Source organism: Natator depressus, chromosome 4 (assembly GCF_965152275.1).
Source record: "Natator depressus isolate rNatDep1 chromosome 4, rNatDep2.hap1, whole genome shotgun sequence".
NCBI lineage: Eukaryota > Metazoa > Chordata > Testudines > Cheloniidae > Natator > Natator depressus.
Window position 1 is genome coordinate 68,689,483 of NC_134237.1, and position 26,913 is coordinate 68,716,395.

Genomic DNA, 26,913 nt, shown 5'->3' on the forward strand with positions numbered 1-26,913 from the left:
AGGGCCTGAGAAGAAGACCTGGGACTTACAAGGAACAGATTGTGAACTGCCCTGACATTCCAGAGACACTGTTTGTGATGTTCTCTGCCACAGAGTGGGTTGATGTGTTTCCTTTAACCTTTCCCATTTTTTCTTTTTTTTTTTTAAAATTAATTGTTGATTGAATAACTTGCATTTGCTTTAAATTGTATGTAATAGTCAATGAGTCAGAGAAGTGCCCAGTGCAGAGAGAGTACCCCAGAGTGGGAACACCCTAGCCCCTGTCCTAGGTGACCACAGCAGGGCTGGGGGTTGAGCCCCCCAGGAATCCTGGGCCCAGCTTTATTGGGGTTACGAGGACTCTGTCAGACAGGAGAGTGGAAGGGGAGTCCTCAAGGGCAGGGAGGCCACTGGGTAAAGGAAGTGGGAGCGAGGACTCAGATCCTTTCGCTAGCCCACTTCACCGGGGTAGTGCAGAAGCCAGGAAAGTTCCCCACAAGAGCAGGACTATTCCCCCGCTTACATTAAGATGAAAAATTAAATTAAAGAAACATCAGGTGCTTACCCATTATCTTGTGCCATTGCTTTCAAAGAACCATGTTTATAGAAGTCAAGTGCATAAGCATTAAGTGGCATCATTCTTCTTCGATTATCAAATTTCTTTGCACAAAGTACAGGAATATTTCCAGCAGTAATACCAACTGTGCGTAATATGACCTGAGGAAACAGTGCAACTTAATTTTAAGATTCAGATCTTTCAGGTTTACTGTATAAATTCTTTGCATGCTTATCCAGGGTTTTTCATGTTTTGACCTTACTCATCTACCTGTAACTTAATACTTAAGTAAGTTGCCACGTATCTGGGTTTTACCTGGACAGTCTGGTTTTTTTTTTCTGTGTCTGGGTGCCAGACTTAAGTCTGATACTGGAAGCTTAAATTCAGCAAGGTCTGAAGTTAGTGGGATTACTCATGTGCTTAAAGTTAGGCACATGATCAAGTACCTTGCTGAACTGGGGCCCCAAGAGCAGAAATTCCATTGACATCATTGTGTAGTTTTGTTTGCAGGACAAAGCCCTTATGGCACTGTTGCTGGAAATAAAGCATTCATAAAAGTAGTCATCACTTTATAATGATGGTTAATTTATTTTATGAAAACTAATATTTCTTAAAGAATCCCAGCCAAGCATACCTAAAAACTAGGCTCTTAAATCCTTATGTAGACTCCGAAAGAATTGAACAAATTTTCAAAAATGCTGAGCACCTAGCAGCTCCTGTTGAATAATGGGATCTCTTGGACCCTCAATATGTTTTTTGAAAAAACAGGCCACTTATTAAAGTGCCTAAATATTTAGGAGCTAAAGTTTAGATTGTTTTTTGAAATTCTTTCTTCCAAATTTATGCAAAGAAGGTTACATAGCAAATGGAACCCAAGAGCCCAGACACACAATGAGATTTTTTTTAAAGCAGAGGCAAGGAAAATAACTGCACAAAGTGTCAGTCTGTTAAATACTAGAGCTCCTATCAGGAGGATGGAAAGACAAGGAAAAAGTAACCATCAATGAAACCTCTTATTTACTGGAGAGTTTTACATTTTAAGACAAATTAATATTATTACTAAAATATTCCACAAAATTATTTTCCTACAATTGTTACCTATTCTCATTTTATTAGATTACTAGTAGTGTAGAAAAGAAGGCATATTAAGGAATTGATAACTGAAAGCCTCTGCTGGCTTAGTGCATGACTGAAAAAATTGAGTGTCTCTTTTCTAATTATGGAATCTAGGAAGGAAACACCTATACCAATTTTTAAAAGTAGTTTTATTCTTTATGATACATTTTTATTTATTTTTCTGTTTATAAAAATGGGCTTATCCAAGAAGCTCTAAGTTAAAAGAAAACACTATCAACTCCATCATACTAAATTAACATTCTCTCATAAATAGCTCCATAGGCTCCCCTACAATCACCCAATTCACACAAAAGCGTGAGTAAATAGATGAGCATTATACCAGGCCCCCATAAGACTCAGGTTCTGATCAACAAATGCAGCGACTGTGTTCCAAAATTAAATGTTACCTGCTGAAAATGACAGGCCTCCAGCCAGTTGCCTCTATAGTTAAATCCCTGAAAGTTCCACAACTCATTTCAATTACAGTGGCAGTACATGTAGAGAGAATCTCTCTCCCTTAACAGATTTCAAACTATATAGGGCATTAGATCAAAATCAGCACCAAAAGTGAACAGGAAGCCAGCTAAGCCCTAGAAAACAGGCATTATATATTCCTTATATTTGACAGCATTAAATAAGCTCCTTGTTAGGAATATATACTCCTTGGAAGTAATAAAAAATATGGAGCAAATTTTGCTGGAGGATCTCTACTAAAATCAGTGTGAAACTAGGTCAGGTAGAATTTGATTCTATAAATAGAGGATAGAGACTTCTTTCCTAATAGCAATAGATCACTGTCTTCTCTTTTAGCAGAAGAATGCTGCCTAAATTTCCCTATGCCTCAGTCTCCTGATCTGTAAAATAGGCATAATACCTACCTCAGAACTGTTGTGAAGCTAGATTCCTTAATGTTTGTCAAGCACTTTGATATCCTCAGACAACAGGTAAACAAAAAGTACGAACTGCTATCACTAGAGTGGCAATTCCTTTTTCATATGGAGTATCTAAATATATTTATTCTGGAGCATAGACAAAGTGAACCTGCATTAATACTTTACAAACCTCCCCAACTTACACTGTTGACAGTCTCTGCATGAAGTAAATCACTATCCATGTTTCCAGACAGGCATGCAAAAGGTGAAACAGCTGTTCTTCCCTCATTACAACTCATCAAGTGAGACACCAGTTTAGAGTCATTGCATTCTTCACCTGAGAAATCTAACCAGAACAAGGTGTGAAATGAAAAGTTTAAGAATACATACACAACACAACTGTCCTCTGAGAAAGTATCAATTCATGCAAGAAATATTTTTATTACTCTTTTTAACTTAATAGTGCTCTTTATAATGTTGACGTTATAGATAATGCTTATAATTAGAGTTATCTATCACTTTCTATAATAAGCCTCTGCTTTCAGATGCTTACAATTCTGCCAGTTTTTAACTACTTGGTGTGAAATTTTCCATGCTTGGTTTCTGCCTCAGGCTGATTTTTTTTTTTTTTGAAAGATTCAGCAAAAGCGGTTCAGCCATTTCTGAGAATGAGTTTAGGGAAAAATAGTCTGATTAGTCAATACTAATTTTCCATCAATTTCTTTGAAGAAATGCCTTCATGGGGGTGAAGCAGTGTTTGCAATTAGTCCTGTAATCAGCGAGGTATCTTCTGGGGTTCCCAGGAAAAATCTACCCAGATTTTGCTGACTTAAAAAAACCTGCTCACCGTTTGCATATGCTCAGTAGAATTTATAAGACTGCTGCTACAATCTGGGAACATTCCATCTGCATTGACCAAGGTCCAACGTACCTCCCTCATCCCACAGTTACTATGTGATATTCACAGAGCGAGAGCTATGGATGGGTCATAAGTGCAGTAGCAGTATATCCTCTGGTCTAGATGTAGATGTACAGGGATGGAAGCCACTACGATAACTGGATTTGTAGTCTCAGTTAGAGCAGCAAGGATCTTGCTAACAAGATGGGTACTTCAGGCAAACACTGCCAACCTGTTATGCTATCATACCATATTTCTTTCTACTCGGAGGGTTCTTTAAGTCTTTTGTTGCCGTCTGAACCCACACTTTCCTCCTGTTCTCTTTTCCCATCGAAGTCCCTTATTATTACCCTCCTTCTAATGAGGCTTTGACAAAATCCTTTTTAGAGTCCATCAGTGCAGGTCTTTTAGTTGGCAAGAAAATTGCAAGATATCAAAGTGAGATATTTCCTACCTCGGAGGACTGTTGCTTTCATACAGATTCTAGCATGTATTGACTTATGAACAAGGAATTGAGCCCCTACCTTCCACATTACACTGCCACTAGACCAGGCTCTAATTGCCCAAAACACAGTATTTCAGTGAAGCAAACCACAGTGAATATGAATGTATACATGTAGCATTCGCTTACCAGTCCTTGAAAGAGGAAGTTGGTATTCTTCTTTCATATCAGCCATCTTGGAAATATTAAATAAAAAATGGCCAAAATTCTCCTCTATTTTGTTGTTGTACTCATGTAATGCAACAGCAAAGTCTTCTGGGAGATCTTCAAGGAACACCTAAAACAATACAAATTTTGTGGGATAGAACACTTACATTCAGTCTAGAATTTTACCAGTTTTTCTGAGCAACAAAAAGGGAACAGAAAAGCTGAGCTGTATCCTCTACTTTTACATTGTTATGATGTTGCAGTGACAACAGTTAGCATATCTGATGTTAGGTATCTCCAACTTAAGTCACTGTTTTTAAAAGCAAGACTCTAGAACACATCATCTCCATAATAAGTCAAACCCTATGTCATAGTCTGCAATTTTGTGGCTGCAGGATTTTCCCGGTAATCCACCTTTTGCCAAAGAATTGTTTTGCTGAATCTCAAGCTTTCATTTTTAAGTTTCTAGTGCTTGAAAATGTCAACTATTTTCTTCCTAAGCCTGTAAACAGACTGAAACAGCAGCTCTGGAAGGCACAAATCAGTAATTTATGCTGTACACGTTATTGGTTACATAGGAAAGATGTTATCCCACCGCACAAACATCTGATCTTTGTAGCCCAGTGTGCTAGTTTGCCTTTATTATATTTACTGCTTTGCATTGTATTCTGCGGTAATGCAAAAAACCTACAGGCCTGTATCCTGTAAGACATTAGCTTCAGCAAGTTAGCAAAAGGCTTGAGACCTATGAACTTTGAACAGATAGACTTTGCACAGATAAACGGCCCAATGGAAAACCTCAGGTATTTGGGGAGCTGAAAATAGAATTTATGGGGAAGTTCTGACCACAGGTAAATAATTCAACCACAGAAGTGTCCTGGCAACGAACTGACATACATAACAGGTACATGAGATTCATTTAAGGCTAGCCTGCTTGCTTGCATTTATATCTTTTCTTATAACTTTCTTATTTTCTTATGGGTTTGATTATTTTATTAGAATAGGTTTATAGGTCTATATTAGAGTATATTTTGGCTGTAACACAAGGAAACTGCAGGCCACCTCCTGTATGGTGAGCTAAGGATAGCATACATATGTTTGGGACCTTTCACCTAGATAGATGGTGAAGAGTTAAAGCATAAGGTCCATGTGTGGCTGTGACCTTTAACACAGAGGATGTGTTAAAGCAGGTTGGCATAGGGGCTTTCTTAAGTGCATACCCTTTTAAACTTAACAGGTACACCACAACTTGGAACTTGGAAAGAACTGAAACAATCGGCTAAGACAGAAATAACAAATGTGATGCTTAACCACAAAAGGGCTATGGTAATGCATGGACATATAAGATAATAAGTTGAGATCATTGATATACTAACCTATAGGAAAAAGATACTCCAACATTAGTAAGGTGAGGAAATACAAATAAGGAAAAGGGGAAAAAATCCCTTTCTGAATATGCATCAAACATAACGGCATTAGTGTAACATATCATAAAAGTGGCATCCCCGCCTAGGGGTGATAGGAGAGAGAGATGTAGTCCTCACAAGATGCCAGAATGATGGCCACTGGTAATGATGGGGAAGGTGATGGTGATGAGGAAGATGATGGCTAACATTTCAGATTGTTCTACAACGGGGTCAGTATATGGGTGTGCAGATGTACATTCTGTAGTATCTCTATCTTCCTTACTGAGTTGGGGTGTTTGTGACTATGCTAAATGTATAAATAAACTATATTTGTAAATATAAAAGAGTTCCTATAGTGTGAGTGTTACAATTGTGCACATCAGGGTTTCCAACTATATAATAATTTGAATAATACTGGGCCTGATCTTGGGGCAAGAACCTGGCAACCCTCAAAATGATAACTCGGGATTCTTAAGTAATCAATATAATTAATATATAATCTAAAGATCAGGCAACACCTTCCCATACTCAATTAAAATACAGTAGAGCAGAGGTTCCCAAACTGTGGTCAATAGAGCAGCAGCTTGTGGTCTGTAGAGAGCTATCTCATTTTCATAGGCTAAACAGCATTAAAAGTAAGGGTGGGGGGAAGTATATTGAAACGTTTCCAATATTATTTTGCCATGTAAACAATTAACTGCCATAGTGATGTTATTTGAAAGGGAGGGGAGATAGCCCATGAAACAGTTTCTAAAACTGGAGTCCAAACTGTGAAAAAGTTTGGCAGAGGCTTCTAGCTGTTGGAGAGGAAATCTTCAAATTCAAGACAGGGAGATGATCTTCCTGTTTAAAACTAAGTTCACAAAACTGGGCTTGCAAAGAGCTCCAACTCTCATCTAAAGATCATCAAATCTCCAACCTTTATGTTTGCATCTAATAATGATTCTTTTTTAAATTCAGTGTTATGCATATGGCTTTCATCACTGGCAGAGAATGACTGGCTGCTTAAGGAGAGTTACACCAAGCCTCACCTATAACTGATGAGCTACCTTGCAGCTGAGATAGACCAGCTGATTATAAAAGCCAGCCAGGGGGCCAGTTATTGATGATAGCTGCTCGGAGTAGAAAGATTGTAGTAGGAAGCTCCTAAGTCAAGGGGACCTTACAGGAAGTAGGTTGGTGCCTGTGGTAGGCCTTGGAGCAGAGTGACTCTCAGGCAAGTGATCAGACCCACTGACAGAAATTCTGGGCCCCAGGGCCAGGGCCAGGGCCATACCTTGGGGGGCGGGACCCGGGGTGGAAGTGATGAATCCGTCACTTCTTGGACTGCCCAAACCAGCCCACGGGGCCCAGAGTGGTCTCATGCGCCTAGGAGCCCTGCAGCCCATCCGGATGATTTAAAGGGGCCCAGGGGTCCCAGGCCCTTTTAAATTGCCTGGGCTCCTGGGCAATTGCCCCCTTTGCCTCCCCTGTCGGCGGGCCTGCAAGTAAGTGGTAGACTAAAACATGTTAGGACTAGATAAGCCCCTGAAGAAGACCCTGGGTCAAGGGAAAATGCTGGGTTTATATATGGAACTTCTGTTGAACGGTTTTATTGCGAACAGATAAAGAGGGCTAGAACCAGGTGAGAAAGAGGGCTAGAACCAGCATGGTGTGAGCACTGTCTGAACTGAGGGGTCAAGCTAGCAGCCTAGAGTCACACAATGTGATACTCTAACATCAAAAGAGAGGTTAGCTCTCTCATAGATCTGTTGTTCAAATTATCAATAATCACTTAGCCTACCTCTCTGTTTTATTTTATCATTCTTTACTAAATATGTTTTTAAAAAATAAGAGATTTCATCTTACCTTTGACTGGTAAAACTTCTGTTTAGATTTAATAACGCTGGCAGGGATATATCTTCTTCCAAACAGATTTGCCAGTACTAGCACTAGCTGTTCCATCACCTCTTTAGAAAATGTCTTTGAGTCTATTCAAACAGAAAACTCAGACAGTCAGAACAAGGATGTTGGGATTAAAGCCTAAACTAGCCAATACCTTAAGAGTCTGGAAAAACTCATGTAGCAAACTTTTTAATTCTAGGAAAAAATATCTCTAATATATGTACAAACATACATATTTTTGCCACTTGTGATATAATGTGGGTTATGTGTCCAAACTCCATTACACTACATGGACTTGGGAGGAACTAGGAGCTGCCATGTTGTATGTCTAATATTTTGAAGGAAGCCTACTGAGAAAAGTTTACTGAGGCAGCTCTGGCTTTATCAAGAGTCTGCAGATTTTCTTGATTTCTTCAAATTTGGTTTTAAATTTGAACATAGCTCTGGTTCCCTTGATCAGCAATCTCCTTTTGACAATGGACAAAGACTAAATATCTGTGATGACTCTTGTAGATCTGTTAGTTGCCTTTGATGCTGTAAGACCACCATTGTTCAGAAAGTTCCATATTCTGGCAGGGATAGAAAGAACCATGATGGAGCATCTCTGTTGTATTCTCTCTGAGAAGGTTCCTAGGCTGCTATTCAGCAATTGCACATCTACGCGCAGGAGACTCTCTCTTGTGTTTTTCTTACCCCTCTTGCTCAATGTGTATGTAAGACCACAGTGTGAGATAGTGAGGAATTTTCAGACGTGGCGCCATAAGCATGCTGTTGACTGTGACAGACAGCTATGACTAAAACAGGCATATCTTGAGACTATGGGATCCACTTTATAATGTTATCTGTATCTCTGTGAACCCAGGCTTGTATGTTGGCTGGTTGGGGAGGGTTACAGAGCTCCTTTCAGGAACTAAAATAAGTGGGGGGCAGTTACTGCAGACCCTGAGACACATGAGTACCACCCCCTGGGGGGAATTGTACATACTGGCTCAGATTAGCTTCAAGAAAACAGGAGACAAAGAAGGGCTTTGGGGTATACAGGCTGAGTTTAACCTTATTCAAGGGGGTTCTTACTTTGATCCAATAAACTGACATGAATCTTTGACCAAAGTGGAGGATGGGGAAGAGGCAAATCCTGCTGAAGGGTTGGAAGAACTGGAACCAGCGAGGGTCACCATAGGATGGATGGATGGATGTGTTTGTCTTTTATTATATTTTCTTTGTAATCTCTTTACCTAAAATAAATGCACTGTGCTCTGTGTAAGGCTGTCTGGTCCCTAGTAAAGTACTATCTTAGTCCTTGAGAGAGAGTGAAACTGCAAGTGCTGAATAAATCAGACCTGCAAGAACAAACACAATGAATTGTAGGGGGATGCAGTGTACATGCCAGGTCTGGAGGCAGATAAATGCAAGTCCCTGACCAGAGAGAGATGACACTGGAAGTGTGAGACCTAATGGAACATCCCTTGAGCAGACCAAAGAGAGTTCATAGATGCAATTACCAAAAATTGCAACATTCACTCATCTTTTTCATCAGATCAGAACAGTGCAGTTTCTCTGTTTGTTCAGTGTGTAGCTGTGATAGGGGTTTGGGTGATGGCTAGTTGGCTGAAGTTCAGTTGTGCTAAGACAGAGGTGATGTTGGTTGACTGGAGGAAATAACCAGAAGAGATGGAATATATCTAGGTTCTTTTTTCCCATATATATGTAACTTGTCTTCTACTCTTTAACAATCATTTTTAATTTAGTGTCAATTTCTTAACTTTATAAAAAGGTAGTGAACATGAACTTACCTTTCCTCATTGGCTGGCACAGTTTGTGGAACAAGCCCTTCACAAGAAAGCTGACTAGGACAAGATTGGAAGGTTCGTGATAATGCAGATGGCTTACAAGTCCAGCAAATCCCATGGTGTTGCCTTCTTGATCCAAATATCCCTAAAGAATTAAACAAATTAGTAATATATGACTGGACCTTGTATTAATCCTTGTATTAAATGACTGTCATTTTTGTAATTTGGACCATGATATTGTTCAACATTAAATATTGCTCATGCCACCATTGTGGAGAATTCTGTGACTCGGAGAGTTACATAGAAAACCATTCTCCTCTGTTCCACGCCTTGCAGTACAGTGGATCATTCTAGTAGTGCGAGATATAATATAAACTTAATTACAATGGAGCATTATAACCACCAGATATTGCCCCTAAAAACTGCAATAAAGAGTAAAATCAAAGGCTACAGTTTCTGAGTGTTTTAGCTGTACTGACAGGCGTTTGTTAAGAATGGTGGTATCGCATGTGGTACCTACTGACTGGATTGTTAGGCTCAGCTTTCAACCTGCCAAGGCTAAAACATGTGACGGTGCCCTTCAAATTATGTATTATGTCATAAACATCTCAAATGAGATACAGAGCCCCCCACTCAAAAAAAAAATAGGAAGATGGAATCATGTGAAATGTAGCTCTTTTGCACAATTTGTTTTTTCTTAAAATATCATGATTCAGCATTTTTGAATAAGTAATTTTCAGTGAAAACCTCAGGCTTGGGTGGAAGAACTGAGGTACATGCACAACCCAAGCAATAATAACCAGGATAGCTGGTTTGATCTATAAAATAGCGTTCATAGCATGTTCATGGGCATGTCCCTGAGCTCGTGTGGGGCTCATTGCAGGATCAAGGCCAAAGACTAAATGTAGAGATAAACCATTTCAGAAACAGAAAAACAAGGTGGAATCTTACCTCCTTGACAAGAAATTGCAAAGAAAATAAAAAGTAGAGCTTTAATATCTCCACGACTCTTGGCTGGTTGAAGGAGAGAAGCGAATGCTTCAACACTGACAATACCTTAGGAGGAAAAATACTTCAATTTATCACTCTCTAAAATGTCTGAATTAGTGACTTGCTAGGGAATGCCATGCTTATGATCAACAATGCTCTGGGGATCTTTTGGGAGAAGGGGGGATTATGCTGTTGGGGACCTCAGGGTACCATGGGGAGGGTCTGTGTGTCCATTCCCCATTCCACTTTGGGGACAAAATTACCCTTGGATGCAATCTACATAAGAAAGAGAAAAGGGAAGAAGAGGTGAAGGTGCATTTATAAAGACAGTAAGATAAACTTCCTCTCCCTAGGCAGTTGAGTCCCCTTTCTCTGCTCCTTGTCCCCTTCCCTCTGCCTTCTTAATGATATCAGAGACAGCTTGTTGCTTAAACCACTCCAGGAACACTGCAACATGGGGAGAAGGCGGTGGCATTTACTGTCCTATTGCCCCTTAAATCTGTCCATGCCCTTTTGTATGGTTTTGTTCCTATTACATCTGTTTCTGGACACCTCACTAGCAGAAGGACTGACAAAATTTGAGGGAGTTCAGAGAAGAGGAAAAAAAAGATCAGAGTGCTAGAACAATTGACTTCTGAGAAAAGATTAAAAGAACTAAATAAATATAGCTTGTCTAAAAGCAGCTAAAGGTGAGACAATGTAATAATCTGCAAACATTTGAATGGTGTAAACACCAAATAGGGAGAGGAATTGCTGAGATTAGTACAAAGAGTTTCCTGGAAATAATAGGATGAAATTAACAAAGGGAAAATTTAGGATGACTATCAGGAAAACTTGACATTGAGATCCATTAGGATCATTGCTTGATGTATTTAAAACTAAACTGCACAAAATACTAAAAATGTACTGGAGGATTTTATAGGGCCTTTTTATCTAATTTCTGTGATTGTAAGATCTATATAAAAACAGTATAGATGTATTTGATCCAAATACATATCACTTAATAAAATTGGATTCCACTGAAAACAATGTGAACAGTGTAGGGAAAGGGAAAGATCATAATTATTTTGTATTATTTAATGTGTATTAGAAATCTGAAATTCCCCCATTTATTAAAAACAGATTTTTCAGGTTAGCAAAAATACATATTTAGTAATTTGGTGTCAAACTAAATAAAAATTCTTCAACATGTGATCTAAAAATATATAACAGATTCCATTATCTAACTGAGCACTGATAGCCTACAACTACATAATATACCTTTGCTTTTGCATCTTCTTTGTCATCAGCTTTTGCAGCCAACAGCATAAGTCTCAGTGCCAGGGAAATATTCAGAGGGAACTGGCCTCTCAGCTGAGGTACATTGGATTTTATAAGCTTGTCTACTTTTGGCAATGGAATGTCATAGAAAAACACACTTCCCAGCAAGTCTTGACCACGTCGTCCAGCTCGTCCGGACATCTAGAGAGAAGCAATGCCAACTTTTTATTTTTTCTCATTTCCATGGTAGCACAAAGTCATTGCAATAATGCCAGTTATTCTGGTTTGAAAGAAGCATATCAGAGGGATTTTTGATTCTGTCAGTACAGAAAGACAAACAGTGAATTCATAATATGTATTTATGTGGGTGCTACTCTTCTAGATAGGGAAGAGAGGATCTGAGATGCAGGGGAAGTGGAGAAATGACTTGATTGCTCCCTGCCTGCCTTTCCAGCTCACAGCCAAGACAGGGAAAGAAAAAAGGAGGGTGGGAGAAAAGGAGCTGTGGATGTGCTGTTCCTTGACCAGTTTTGTAAGATTAGATGGTTAGAACATTCCAAGAATGCTGCAGTCTTTATTATGTGGCCAGCAAAAAAGAATGCAGAAGGCTATATTCAACTTCTCTTACCAATGGGGAGATTTGTGCCTGGCTATGGGGAGGAGGCTTGCAATGGTTGTACTACCACCTTCCTCAATGGTTGTAGGATGAGGGCAACTTGAAATTACAGCCATAGGAGCCTTGCCAGCAGAGGCTATCCAGGGGACGGGTAGAATTGGTGCATCCTCCCACCTTCCTGGCCATGGCTACTTCTCAGACATCTCTCCTCTCCTTGGCCTTCAGGGATGTAAGTACCAAACGGTATGTCTACACTGCAATAAAACACCCACAGCTGTCCCGTATAGACATACCGTTTGTATTGTGCAGCCTGCCTCCAGGTGATCTTCCCACCACCCGAGGCGCTGGATTGCAATAGCTCATCACAATTAAATAAAAATTTGTGTAATGAAATAATCTATTGTAAAACACTTAGGTTCAAATTCAGCACTGGTTATACCGGGCCCCCAGAAACAACACAGGATCACTCCCAAATGCCACAGGGAAGAATTAGAGCTGGTTGAAATATTTTTAATTCCAACATGTTTGAGGAAAAATGGACTATTTCTTTTGCAAAAATGTGTGAATATTTTTCCCCTTTTTTGTTTAACCAGTTCTTGGTATAACTCATCCATGGAGAATCAGTTCTGAAGCTGTGGAGCAGAACCAGAGTATGTGATGGTGAATAGCATAAAAGCTTTTCACTGGGTCTCTCCCATTTTATCCACTGTCTGTTGGGATTCTGCAAGGCTCAGTCTTTGGATTCCTCCTCTTCCCTTTACATCATCTATTTAGCTGATATTATCTGCTCTTATGGTTTAAACTACTGCTTCTATTCTGACAATATGCAAATCTCCAGAGTTGTCTCCATCCATCCAATCCTGCATCTCATCCTGTGTCTCTGACTTTTCCTCTTAAATGTCTCACTGAAATTAAGCATAACATTCCCTTTGTTTTACCATCAACACCATCACCATCCTCTTTATTGCTCTAGCCTGAAACCTGGGGGTCATCTTTCATTCTTCTCTGTCCTTTGCCCTATGCATCCAAGCCATGTCTAAAATCTGCTGCATTGTTTATCAGTGATTAAACCATGTGTAAATTATGCAGATCATTACTAATTACTGCCAATAAATCACTATCATATATTCTATATGTGCAACATATGTTACAAAACACAATGTAGGAATCTTTTACAGTGTTAACATTTTTTATTGGGACTATTTTTGTATCCTTCCCACCAGTCAAGCCAGGTGCCTTAGTCATGAGTCCAACTGTCAGGCCTTAGAGGCAAATTTAATAAACCTCTAAAATAGCTTCTTGGTACCCAGAATCATGATATTGTTAAGGTCCGATATCTCAGGATCTTCTGGTGAAAGCAAATGTTGGTACTCCTTGGGAAGCTGACAGTGGTACAAAGTTCTATTTTTCTGATATTCCATTTTTTAAAGTAGTGACATTTTTATATAAGGAAAACCTGTCAGAGGTGCAGGACTGAGTCTTGTCCACCCTGGAATTCGGGCCCATTTAGTTTGGTTGGATGGGGGTGGAGTTCCTCATTTGGAAAGAGAAAAAGGAGACATCTCTCTGACACTGATTTTTATTTTAATGGCAACCATTTGAATTTCCTCAGGGGTAAAAATGTTAGAATAAGTCCAGGGGAGAATGGGTAGAGGGCACAGGGTAGGTAAGGTAGCAAAGGAGAAGAAGGATGGCCCAGTGGTTAAGGCACTTGCTTAGAACTTGGGAGAACCACATGCAAGTTCCTCCTCCGCCACAGGTTTCCTGTGTGATTTTAGGCAAGCCACATAGGGTATGTCTACACTGCCATTAAACACCCGTGGCTGGCCCGTGTCAGCTGACTCGGACTCACAGAGCTTGGACTACATGGCTACTTAATTGTGATGTAGATATTCAGGCTTGGGCTGGAGCCTGGGCTATGGGACCCCGCAAGGGGGATGAGTCCTAGAGCCAAGGCTCCAACTCAAACATGAACATCTACACCACAATTAAATGACCCAAGTCAGCGCTCATTGGCTAGCCACAGGTGTTCAACTGCAGTGCAGGCATACCCATAGTGTCTCTGTGCCTCAGTTCTCCCTCTGTAAAATGGGGATAACAGTGCTTCCTTAACTCACACGGGTGTTGTGAGGATAATACATTGCAGGTTGTGAGGCACTCGGACTATATTGATGGAGACTATGTAAGTAGGTTGCATTAAGTAGGTAGAAAATGCAGAGTAGACTGATTTATTTTATGACTTGGAAATTGATCATATGTATGGCCCTACCAAATTCACGTCCATTTTGGTCAATTTCATGGTCATAGGATTTTTAAAATAGTAAATTTCATTATTTCAGCTTTTTAAATATGAAATTTCATGGTGTTGTAATTGTAGGGATCCTGACCCAAAAAGGAGTTGGGGGGGTCACAAAGTTCTTGTAGGCGGGGTTGCGATTGCTGCCCTTACTTCTGCACTGCTGCTGGCAGTGGCACTGCCTTCGGTGCTGGGCAGCTGGAGAGTGGCGGCTGCTGGCTGGGAGCCCAGCTCTGAAGGCAGAGCCGTCGCCAGCAGCAACACAGAAGTGAGGATGGCAGGGTATGGTATTACCATCCTTCCTGCTGCTCTGCTGCCTGCAGAGTTGGATCCTCAGTCATCAGCTGGCACTCTTCAGCCACCAAGCTCTGAAGGCAGCAGTGCAGAAGTAAGGGAGCATGGTATGTTATTGCCACCCTTACTTTTGCGCTGCTGCTGGCGGGGCTCTGCCTTCAGAGCTGGGCGCCCAGCCAATAGCAGCTGCTTTCTGGCTGCCCAGCTCTGAAGGCAGTGCAGATGTAAGGGTGGCAATACTGCAACTGCCCTAAAATAACCTTGCGACCCCCCCTGTAACTCCCTTTTTGGTCAGGACGGCCAATTTGAGAAACCCTGGTCTCTTCCCGTGAAATCTGTATCATATAGGGTAAAAGCACACAAAAGACCAGATTTCATGGGGGGAAACCAGATTTCAGGGTCCGTGACGTGTTTTTCTTGTCTGTGAATTTGGTAGGGTCGTAATCATATGCCTAGAATCTTCGCTTGTGGTGTGTGTTTTCCCTTTTTCATCAAACTTTTTAGACAGAAATATTTTGACCAGCTTTTTATATATGCACATATATAGCTGTCCAAAACTTTTCTGTCTAAATATATGTACATGTGTACAGATGTGTGTTAGTTAAACTGGCTGTGTATTTCAATACCTGTCTATAGTTCAGAGCATCCAAATACACAGAATTCTGTGTGAAGACAACCGATTTACATGGCATGTTGATTCCTAAAGCGAGTGTTCCAGTAGCTGTAACCACCTAGGAAAATAAACATAAGTATTGAAAATTATATTTATAAACATGTATTTCCATTCTGATAGCCTTAAAGATAGAAATGCTAACTAGAAAATTAATGCACCTCTGTACATTATTACTTCCAGGCAAAGAAGATAACAGGCACCCACAACAGGTACTCCACCATTGAAATCATGGAATTATAAACAGAGTAAATTAGGTAAAGGCAGTAGCTCAACAAGTGAAAGGGAGAAGAGAAATTATCCTGACTGGTGAACAGACAATATGGAGCAGCTGTGGAAAATCATTGCTACACAAGTAAGGGATTACTGCTGCCACTTTCATTTTTATTTGGATTTTTAAAACTATGAACAGCATAATGCCTTTAACGGTTAATGTACAACTTGGTTCCCCCCTCAGTGATAAGTCATAATTCCTTACACTAACATAGTTTATCCATTTTTATGTGGCTTCTTCTGTCTTCTTGTGCCCTGGTTGCACAATGTTTTAACTAGGATTTGGTGTGTGGTTGCTGTTTGGTTTTTTTTGGTGTAGGAAGGCGCAGAAGGATTGTCTTGGCTCTCACAGAAAGTCAATTGACTTTTCTACCTCAATATCCCAATCTTACTTACCATGCTTATCTTTAGCTTAAAAAATTCTGAGCAGTTTTGGATCTTCAAATAAGTTTGTATGAAAGAGCCAAGTACTTTTATTATTAAACACTGTAAAGTATTTTAAACAATTTATATTGAAAGACATACAAACAAGGCCCTGATCCTGATGATATTTATATTTATGTTTAACTTTATTCACATGCACAAATGTAAGTATTTGCAGGATTAGGGCCTAAGATTCTATTGTATTTTCTCTTAGGTATTCTAAAATGGTGTCAGTTTGATAAACTGCATAGATATGCGATGCAATTTGTTCACTAAGGCAGTGGTTCCCAACTTGTTCCACCGCTTGTGCAGGAAAAGCCCCTGGCGGGCCGCGCAGGTTTGTTTGTGAGCATGGAAGTGGCACAGGCCAAGGGAAGTACTGGCTGCCGCTTCCAGCAGCTCTGATTGGCCTGGAGCCGCGAACTGTGGCCACTGGGAGCCGCGATCGGCCGAATCTGCAGATGCGGCAGGTAAACAAACTGGCCAGGCCCGACAGGGGCTTTCCCTGCACAAGCGGCGGAACAAGTTTGGGAACCACTGCACTAAGGAATATATTTAATGTACATTTTGTGGGGATTGTGCTTGCACTTACATTTTCCCCCAGTAAGTGAGGAGATCATTATGTGTAAAAAATATTTAATTCTCAAAGCAGATACTGTTGTATACTTAAAAAAAAATTGTGAAAAATGATGAACCTGGATAAATCCCATCCTGAAGAGCATCTCCACCATCTGTCTTCCTTTTTGTGACACAGAAGCATGATGATATCCAATTCCTCTCAGTGCCAGTGTTTTCAGTGTTTTATTTGTTGTCATGAACCTCACTTGATGAATCACCTTCTGCAAAATCTAAGAAAATGAAAAATTTTAGATATTTTTCATTTTTATTTACATTCATTTAAGCCAGTGCCAGAATGGAATACAACTGAGTCATGCATTGTCCTAAAATTACGTGCTTTGGCCAAACAGTGCTCTCAATAGGAAATCTGTTACTACCTATGTGCAAGAGATGCAGATGTAGCCTAAAACACTACTTGGGTTATGAGATAATCCTGTGGGCTGCCAGTGACACATTTCAAACCAAATAACACGTTGGTTAAACCTGTTTTCTGAGATCTGATTCACTGAATTTAGTCAAGGTGTTTTTTGGTTTTTTGCAGTTCAAGCAAGTGATTCTTCCACGTTTACATGGAGTAAAACTTAACTAAGTGAGCATTTTTAATTGATTTCAGGTACTACTTGATATGAGTAAGAGTGGCAGAAATTTCTATAGTGCTCATCACTGTAATGTTTTTTTCCAGCATAGAAAATCAAGCAATAAGAAATAGATAAAGAGCTACATTCTGCCACTCTTATTCATTTGAATAGTACCTTACTCCTCCATTAGTCTACTGAAACCAATAGGGTATACAGTGCTACTCAACATGAGTATGGCTATCTGAAACTGACCTTGAGTTAAGGTAACAAGTAGCTGGAAAAAGAGTCAATCTGTAGTCCCTAAAATGAAATCAGGGCCAGCAAGAGGCCAACTGGGGGATAAGTAAATGTTCGTGTGTGGCATATATATTTTAAAGTAGACAAATACATTTTTAAGTCTAATAAAGCTAATATCTAATAGCAATCAAGACAAACTGATTTTAAGTTTGCTAGTAACTAATGGTGGGGAGAGTTTCAGACTCTGGGATGTATTTTTGAAATATATAGCACATACATTTAAAAACATATTAATTTTCAAAGTAAAAGGGGGCAATTTATCTCAGATACAATGTTTCATTTTGATTAATGAAATTAATGAAATTAATTACCCTTATAATAGTTTTACCAATAAAAGTAAAAGTAGCAATGTAATATACTTGGACATGAAGCCATCACCCTTAGGAAACTCCAACTAGTAGAAAATACTCAGCAACATTGGCTATCCTGAGCAAATCAGACCTGTCTTCCACTCTCTACACTGACTTTCCACAGAACATCAAGCCAAGTTCAAGGTCTCGGTCCTAATTGTCAATGGACTAGCCTGGGTTTAGAGATCTAAAAAATCATCTAAATCTTCGGGATAAGGACCATGGCTCACAGCTCTGCTTCTTAGGCACAGTGGAACTTTCTAACACAAGAATAAAGCTTGTCTGTGCAGGAGATGGAATTTTCTCGGAAGCCAGTCTCAGACTATGGAATACACACCCACAGGGAGCTACAGGCCATCACAAACCACACCACATTCCATTCCAAGTGCAAGGTGCACTTCTTTCACCTTGTCTTCTCTAGCAAACACATATCAGCAGGTACATTTAAAGAAACATAACATTAGAGGCTACGCTGCGCACAGTTCTCCCCCTGGGAAGACAATGAGAGAGAGAACCAATCATACATGACAGAAGTTAGTCACATCTCTTAAAGACTGCTGGAAGGTGCTCAGATACTACACTGATGAGGGCAATAGAAGAACCTTTGCAGAATAAGTTCTTTCTCAGGGCCCAGCATTTATTATTGGAATGTAGAATTAGCATCACTTTTGCTTTTTTCTTACCTCTGTATCAACAGCTTGGCTATTTGCATAGGTGCAATCCGGAGGTATTTCAGTTATCTTCCCAAGTTTTTCCATCAAATTTCCATGCTCTGCCTCCTCAAGTATCATTTTATCAGTTTTACTTGATGTAATTTTCATGCCACTATACAAAATACACTTCAGTTGTTAGTTTGAACCTTTATTTAAGAAAATCTGCAATCGGTGTTTTAAAAGTAGTTCACTACATTTTATTATTTGTTTTTGTTTTGAGGTATTCCCACCAGACCAATCCTTCTGCCAGATTGTACACAGTACACCATCAGGCTGATGTTTGTTTTCAGATGCAGGACCTACTCCTGCTGAGATCAATGGCAGAAGCCCCACTGATGCCAGTGGAGCAGTGTTAGGTCTATGAAAAAATATGAATGTGTTGGTCAAACACTCCACTTCTGACTCAAGTGAAAAACAATATGAGGGCAGAGCCTTGAGGTACCACAGGTGGGCAAAAAATTGTACACTCCAACTTGTATTCAGTTTTGATTTGTATTTAGTTTTTGTATGAATTTGGTCTGATACACCTGAAAAATCAGGAAGAAAATGTTTGTTGTGTAACAGGGTGGCCATTTAAGGAAGGTAAAGGAACCCTCTAGGGATCAGCCCTACCCCATGCCAGGGTTTTTCTCCAAAGAAATAAATGATATACAGGGGGTACAGTCATTGGGGGTGAGAAAGTGGTCTTGGAAAGTTAACATGGATTTTGAGGAAAATCTAAACTACTAACTCTGGTTTAGGGCCCAAGAACTGAGCTGTGAGTAGGGTGAGCTGGAACTCTGGTCTCCACTCCTGTTAGGCCTGGTGTACACCTAAAAATTACATTAACCTAGGTACATGACTCAGGGCTGTGAAAAACTTCACACCCTGTGCAATGCAGGTAGGTCAACCTAACGCCCCCAGCTAAATCAATGGAAGAATTCTTCTGTCAACCTAAGTACCACCCCAAGGAGAGGTGGATTAACTACACTTATTAAAAAAAACTCCTTTCATCAATGTAGGAAGGGTCTACACTACAGGGCTACAGTAGCAGCACTGGAGCTATGCTGCTATAGGGTAGACATACTCTCAGTTCCTAATTTGTCCTGGGAGTTGAGCCCAGGCATCTCTAGGCTTGGCAGTTCATAGCCTGGTATCTCTAGGCTTGCCAGTTCATAGCCCCAGCACCTCTGCACTTGCCACTTCAGTTCTTTTATGTGCGTAGCAGATTTAAGTAGCAGTGCAACACTCTGCCTCCACTCACATGTCACAGCTGCCAGAGGAACATCCCTGAAACGTTGCACTGCTGCTAGTGTGGTGCTTGAGCCCCAACACATCTTTCATTACAAAGTAAGCACTGCATACCCTTAATGATGAGAAATCAGACTGACTCTGACTGGCTTCTGGTGGGTCCAACCACTCACTCTCTCTCTCTCTCTCTCTCTCTCTCTCTCTGAACCTGGGATATTTAGTGCACTAGAGCAGCCAGACTATCGTCCTAGCCTCAACAAGGCATGCTGGGAAAAATATAAAAACTGTCTTTTTTGCACAATCAGGGAGCTAGGCTGTGCTCAGGGGCTCTCTGGAGAGGTAGGCAAGTAAACATATTTTTTTAAAGAAAGTTCTTTGAAACCTTGGTTAGTTTTTCTTTTGACAGTCCCAGAGAAAGACTACAGGTAGAAGGGAAAGTAAGAGAAAAATGAAGTGTTTTTTAATTTAGAAAGGTCTTTTTCATATAGATATGGTACAAGAACTTAAACAATGAACCTAATAGAAATCGTTTCAATAGATTCAAATGCAAATAATACTTACACAGTCTGATTCTTCTGCATGGACTTTTCCATTTTTTTCAATCTGTTTGTTAGCAAATGTATTTGCTTTTCAGTCTTTGGTAGTTGTTTACTCTTTTGCTTCTTCTCCAGACAGTTTTTTATATTTTCAGCCCATGTTTCCACCTTTTTAATGTCGAATCTTTAAAACAGAATTTAAAAACTAAGTAACTTATTAGTAACTAGATTTCTCAAATACATTGCCTCTACATATTGTAGAGCACTGTTGTGCATGCATTCATGCAGGAATATCTTTGTGCTGTTTCCACTTCTTAATCTATAAAGATGGCCAAGTATCCTGGCTGGAGTCATATGTCTCAGTAAATGTGCAAAGCCATACTCTGAGCAAGATTCTAACGAGATGCAAGATCCTGCCACCCTGGTTTCTTATCTGTCTTCCCAGAATTTAGATTCTGAAGCATACAGAGAGGAGGGCGGGCAGGTATGAATCTGTGAAAGAAACATACTAAGAAAATGCCAGCTACATGTAAGTAAACCACAGTAATTTTCACGCTGTGAAACTGCTGTTACAGAGCTGCACCATTGGAATAACCAGAAAAGGTAATGCACTACACCTTTGTGAAATGCGCGTCTGGTATAGCTTCCTAATCAAGAGATGAGTGCTACACATTTCAGCATTGTGTATGTTGTGAAGGATCATGCACAATCTCACATTGCTCACATTCAAGGAAGCAAAATAAAAGAGAGGAAAGTGTAAGGAAACATATCCTCCACAGAAAGAAAAAGGCTTCTAAAAGAACTTCCCAATCCAGGCCAACATCCGCAAAAAAATTTAAATAAAAATGGGGGTCCTCCAGTTGCTAACATTTTAGAATCGCTGCGATAGAGAATTATTGCTCCTTAGCAATCCCAAACTCTTCTTCCCCTATTCTTCCTGTTCCTCCCTCTATATAGTTAGGCCTTCCCTCATTAGTCATCACATTTTTTGGTATGTCCTTCCATAACTGATATTTCTCACAGCTGAGCTGGGGCATGACTATTTTGTCTGCCTGTGACCCCCATTACAGAAGCCATGTGTCCAGACAGCAATGCCAAGGTATGACCGCAAACTGAAAGTGCTGATACTACGAGTGATGGAGCTGAAAGCTGCTGCTCCAGGAATGCACACAAGGACACCCAGGCTGCCTCAAAACTGGATCTCTATGGCTGAGCCTTTAGATTCAAGGACCTCTTCATTCTTTTTCCTGTGCTTCAGAACTGATAAGGCAGATGCATATTTGATTCACATTATCTGAGGCAACAGATCAGAAAACCAACAAGGCATTGAAGCCAAAGTCATCCACACCAAGAATGAAAGTCAAGGCTTTGTGAATGAAAGTCAAGACAATTCCTATTTTAAGAGAGCTTTTGCCATCTGTCTTATTCATCCTGACTGTGAAGAGTGAACAATGCAATGGTCAAAGTGTTCAGATAGGGTGATCAGTATAGTATAATAATGATGTGCGAAAAAAGGAACAGGCTGGGCACTTTTTGTCAGTGCCCTTTTCCCCCACACCAACATACACCTTATCCAAGAGAGAGATCCTGTGAGGACATGAGATGAATTTGCAACCTGACTTGTCATTAGCCATCTTGACTCAAAATGAGTGCTTAGGAAGACAGCAAAAACAACAAAATATCTTCTTCTTTTAATATTTTGAGATATCTAAACCAAAATACCAATAGAGAAGAATTGGAGCTTGAAAAGGATAATGGTAGAAATCTAGTCAAAACCACTAAGTTCTGAGATTTGGTGGCAGGTACAAGAAAAATCCCCAAGAACTGGATATATGCAGGAACTCACACACCTACACGGCTTCTAAGTACAATATTGCATAGGTTATGAGGTTTCCTGACCCATTTAGACTAACTACTACTTTTTAACATAACATAATGTCTCACGCCATCTAAGAAAGGGAATCTGTGGAAATAGTTTCATGAATGTAAACAATCTTTTAATTAAAGAATACATTTAATAAATAACAATGACTTTTTCTTCAAATTATTAGTTTTGAGAATTACAGTGGAAGGTGTACTGGGTCTTCATACTAACCCAGTGAAGGAGACCTGCTTTTTTGTTTGTTTGTTTGTTTTTTTAATTTTAATTTTACAAACACCTGACAGCCCACAACTCTGTACTTATTCTTAGCTGCAACAAGCATTCAGAACTCTTCCTTACACTGTAAAAAGTGACCCTTTGAACACTCCAGCCACGCCCAACAACTTATCATAAGAACAGAAGCTGCTCCACACAGTTAGGTATAATATCATGGTATTCACTTACACATGTGATGGACTTGCAGCAAAAGGGTTAAAGAGTGATTATTTTTAGTGTCTAAAATATTTCAGATTTAATGGGAGAACTATTCTGTGCCAATTACATTTTCCGTAATATTGCTATAACTTGGTAGATTCCTTGGCTTCATGACATTTTCTTTGATTATTGTAGAAATGTAGGTCTGGAAGGGATTTCAATATGTCACCTAGTCTAGTCAGCTGCACTGAGGCAGGACTATATATTATCTAGACCATCCCTGACAGTTGTTTGTCTAACCTGTTCTTAAAACCCTCCAATGACAGAGTGCTTAACTACCTTGACAGTTAGGAAGTTTTTCCTAATGTCTAACCTAAATCTCCCTTCCTGCAATTTAAGCCCATGTGCAATATTTCATGCAATATTATGTGCAATATTTCTCTACTATATACATTGTAAACTTTTTTTTATTGCATTTGTGTGACTTACAGAAAAAACAATGCAGGCAGTTTATCCATCTGTCTTAGTTTTTCCACAAAACATGGGAAATTGTTCTCCATGTTTTTTTCTGAACAATAGGTAGGATGGGGTTTGAGTAACTTCAGCACCCTGTTAGCCTAGAAACAGAGATAATGATTAGATGATGAGTATGCAAGGTTCATTCTGGAGTACTTTTTTAATAAGGCCGCAGGTTTCTCTTATATAAAATGATTATCAGTTCTAGTCTGATCACAACCTTGACTTTGGTAAGTAACAGAATTACACCACATCCTCAAGATGTTGTAGGTGGAATAACAGACTGCCTAGCATTAAATTTCTGTTTGTTAAAAGAACAGGTTTTGAAATGTTTAAATATTTTTAAAAGAGAACCAGAAGGCAGGAGGAAGATGATAAGCAATTATCCAAATTAATAATCAAAAGCACCTTAGAAACCACAGATACAAGTACAATTTGTACTAACCTTTTATTGTACAGATCTTGTCAACAAAGTAATTACAGCAATGCTCATTAAAATGGACAAAGTTATAACTAACTCTCAAATCTACCAAGTAGTACACAGAGACTGTGGTGTTCTATTCTACTATGTTATATATTTTCCTGAGTTTTTGCCAATAAGTCTCTTGATACCACGTTTAGTGTTAATGTAAACCCTGAGATTTTTCTAAAGCCTAAAAGACCATCAAGATCATCAGTCATCAATATAGCTGCAAAGTCTAGTACATAACTTGTCAGACACTCAGATTAAGATCAAGTCATCAAGTTCAGAAAAACCTAAGTAATATGGTATTTGGAGGTTACAAACCTAAAAAGTTCCAAAAATATTCAAAATTTTTAAAACACTTGAACACTAAAAACTGCTTTTAAAAATGATATGCATTAACTCTCTAACTGACGGAACTATAATTGTTTTGTATTAAATCTAGCTTTCTAGTCATACCTGGGAAGAATGTCTCATAACTTGATCATTGTAGTTACCTTCATTCGGTTGTCATGTACAATCCAATTTTTTAGCTCTTCCTTCAATTCTTCTTCATATTTTCTTGCATCTGCTTTTGTGATTACTATTTTATTTTTAAAATGTGTAAACTTCTCAGGATCTAGCTCCTTAAAAACAGGTAACAGAAAAACTATGTTGTTACAAAATATGTATGGACAATGTCGTCTGGCAAACATGCAATGGCCTCCTAAAAACAACTGCTCAGACTAGTTGTGAAAATATATAAGTGATGAGTGCTTACGTCAGCTCTTGGCCAGTTTTCCCAGACTTGTACCATGGAGTCATACAGTAAAATACTTTCTCGTGGAGAAAAAGCCAGGTCTGAAGGGAAGCCATATTTATCTATCTGTAATACCAGAAAAAGGAAAGCAGAGAGGAATTATGGTTTGTATGTGTGTGTGTAGGGAGGGGATCCCCTTTCATCTTCTCTTCAGTGGACAACTGTTTTCCATCTTGTTCTACATTGCCCTTCCTTAGGTTCTTGTGTTGCAGCAGCCATTGTTGAGAGATAGAAAGACAAGATAGAATTTGTCTTTGAACATGAATGCTGCAAAAATGGCACAACATGATTCCTTCTATAGCGGCTCAATCCCTGTTTCTGCATCACCCCTGCCTTTTTTTAACCTGGGCAGGGAAACTGGGGTCCTTGCAAGATGTCATGAAGGTATGTTTTCTTAATAATTTTATGGTTCATTTCAAAAATGGTTTTGTTTACTATACCATTAAACTTACATGGTCCACAGTTAGGGCAGCACATGGGTGATAGTGATGAATTTTGAAGTCATTGTCCTCTAGGGAACACACATATTTTTCCAGATCATTGTATCTCTCTCCATAAAGCACTGTAAACAGAATAGCAAGCTTCTAAATCTAAAGCAAGTTTAAAACTAAAACCAAAAGGCCACCATTTTCAAACCTGAGTACCAAACTTACACATATAAGCAAATGGTCTTATTGTCAAAGGTGAAAAGCACCTTCAGTTATCACTGAAGTCAGTGGTAGTTGCGGGTACTCAACGCCTTTGAAAAATCTCATTTTATTAGACACTCACATTTGCTGATTTTCACCATATGCTTTTTAAAAATCAGATATAAAGGACTAATCTGGTTTTTTAAATGTTGCATTCTGATACATACCCAATTTAACCTTATATGATTTATTTACTGTCTTGATATTCTTTTGTTTTTTAGTGCCTTTCTTGGTAGTTACAGAAGAACCAGAGCTTTCTTCTCTTACACTTTCAACATGCTGCCAGTACCTCTTTACTGACTGTAGCCACCTAAACAAAAAATAACGCATTTGCTGGAAAAGTAGTGCAATGTAACATACCTGCACAAATGATTTTTTTTAATATATTCTAATAAATCAACCAGTGTAAACTCTTCAAACTAGCAAAAGCAAACTGCAGACTTCTCTGATACTCAGGAAATACTCAAAAAGAAAAGGAGTACTTGTGGCACCTTAGAGACTAACCAATTTATTTGAGCATAAGCTTTCCTGAGCTACAGCTCACTTCATCGGATGCATACTGTGTAGCATGCATCCGATGAAGTGAGCTGTAGCTCAGGAAAGCTTATGCTCAAATAAATTGGTTAGTCTCTAAGGTGCCACAAGTACTCCTTTTCTTTTTGCGAATACAGACTAACAAGGCTGTTACTCTGAAACCTATCAGGAAATACTATGAAAGATATCCCTTTTAGTAAAATAAGACCAGGAATAAGAGAATAAAAGACATTGTGTCATTATGGAATAAATTCTTCCCTTTTAACTTCCTCAGATGTGAAGAAAGCCTTGAATGTAGTAGAACTGATACAATTTCACTCTGTTGGGTAGCAGGCAGTAGGAAGCCTGCAGGGAGGGTCTTAACACCTAATATAGGCTAGGACCCCAGCTTTGTAGGGCTTCCCTATGCCCTGGCAGATGGGGTCTTGGCCAGATGAGTGGGGGAAGAGGAGGAACTGGAGATCCACAAACATACAGATCCACTAACTAAATGCCCTGCAGCAGCTAAGGTTATAGTAGCAGCTACAGAGTAGCTCTCAAGCTTCTACACGGTCTGCAATGTGAATTGTCTCCCTTGACCCAGATGGACCTCTTGACTTGGTTTATGCATTAGGTTCAAGGATTGGCCCTTATATAAATGCAAGTCACCTAAATCATCCCCTCCCATGACACAACTCACAGAATGTGGAAAGTTATTCCAGAAACTATATCCAGTGAACTGTGCTGAATTCCCTTCTTATTGTCTCATGAAAAACTCTGTGGGACTGCAGAGGGGGCAGGGTATGCAGCCCAAGATCATGTGAATTGCTTGATAGCAAGGTAAGGCCCTAAAGATGTGTCTTCAGAATACACAGAGATAAAAAAAGCAAAGCAATTCAAATCAAATAAGACAACTCATTTTGCACTTTCAAGAAAATAACGCATTATATTTACTCAGTAAGATGTTTGGGGTTACTAATAGTTGCAGAGAGAGCCAAAAATGGACATCGAATCATAACTAGAAGGTGCTCCCAAACTTCTGCTCCAATTTCACCACCAAGACAATGGACCTGTTATTGGACATAATATTCACTTTTAAATATGGACTTTAGAAAAAAAAACCCTCAATTTTTTACTTTCTATATTATACAGTAGATTTACAATATTTTCCCCACTGTCCTGTCAATTTTCCAAGTCCTAACAAAGTAAATTAGACTCTTCCAGCACACAGCAGGGGAAATAGCAGCACGTTGCACTTCCATAAAGTTCTCCAGGATAAATATTTACTATTTAGAGACAGGGTGTGATGCTGGCAAACCAGGTCAGATCAGGACCATAGGCCA

At 39.4% G+C, this 26,913-nt stretch overlaps 1 protein-coding gene and 1 long non-coding RNA gene across 2 annotated transcripts in view; one reads left to right on the plus strand and one right to left on the minus strand.

The window, feature by feature from the left end:
- Positions 1–26,913, plus strand: part of LOC141986542 (uncharacterized) — a 48,467-nt gene that overhangs the window by 13,928 nt on the left and 7,626 nt on the right. The window contains exon 2 of the long non-coding RNA XR_012639310.1: positions 15,460–15,631. This is a non-coding gene — a long non-coding RNA (uncharacterized LOC141986542). The remainder of the gene's footprint in view (positions 1–15,459; positions 15,632–26,913) is intronic.
- The window catches only part of LOC141986540 (putative ATP-dependent RNA helicase DDX60), a 67,014-nt gene that overhangs the window by 3,801 nt on the left and 36,300 nt on the right, over positions 1–26,913 (minus strand). Inside the window, exons 19-35 of the mRNA XM_074951115.1 lie at positions 26,525–26,640; positions 25,225–25,367; positions 24,821–24,930; positions 24,330–24,434; positions 24,067–24,195; positions 23,080–23,207; positions 20,320–20,478; positions 18,499–18,640; positions 16,668–16,820; positions 15,233–15,337; positions 11,401–11,601; positions 10,102–10,206; positions 9,154–9,295; positions 7,325–7,446; positions 4,053–4,200; positions 2,727–2,869; positions 545–696 (exon numbers count right to left, since the gene is read on the minus strand). Coding sequence (XP_074807216.1) covers positions 545–696; positions 2,727–2,869; positions 4,053–4,200; positions 7,325–7,446; positions 9,154–9,295; positions 10,102–10,206; positions 11,401–11,601; positions 15,233–15,337; positions 16,668–16,820; positions 18,499–18,640; positions 20,320–20,478; positions 23,080–23,207; positions 24,067–24,195; positions 24,330–24,434; positions 24,821–24,930; positions 25,225–25,367; positions 26,525–26,640 — 2,303 coding nt within the window. The remainder of the gene's footprint in view (positions 1–544; positions 697–2,726; positions 2,870–4,052; positions 4,201–7,324; positions 7,447–9,153; positions 9,296–10,101; positions 10,207–11,400; positions 11,602–15,232; positions 15,338–16,667; positions 16,821–18,498; positions 18,641–20,319; positions 20,479–23,079; positions 23,208–24,066; positions 24,196–24,329; positions 24,435–24,820; positions 24,931–25,224; positions 25,368–26,524; positions 26,641–26,913) is intronic.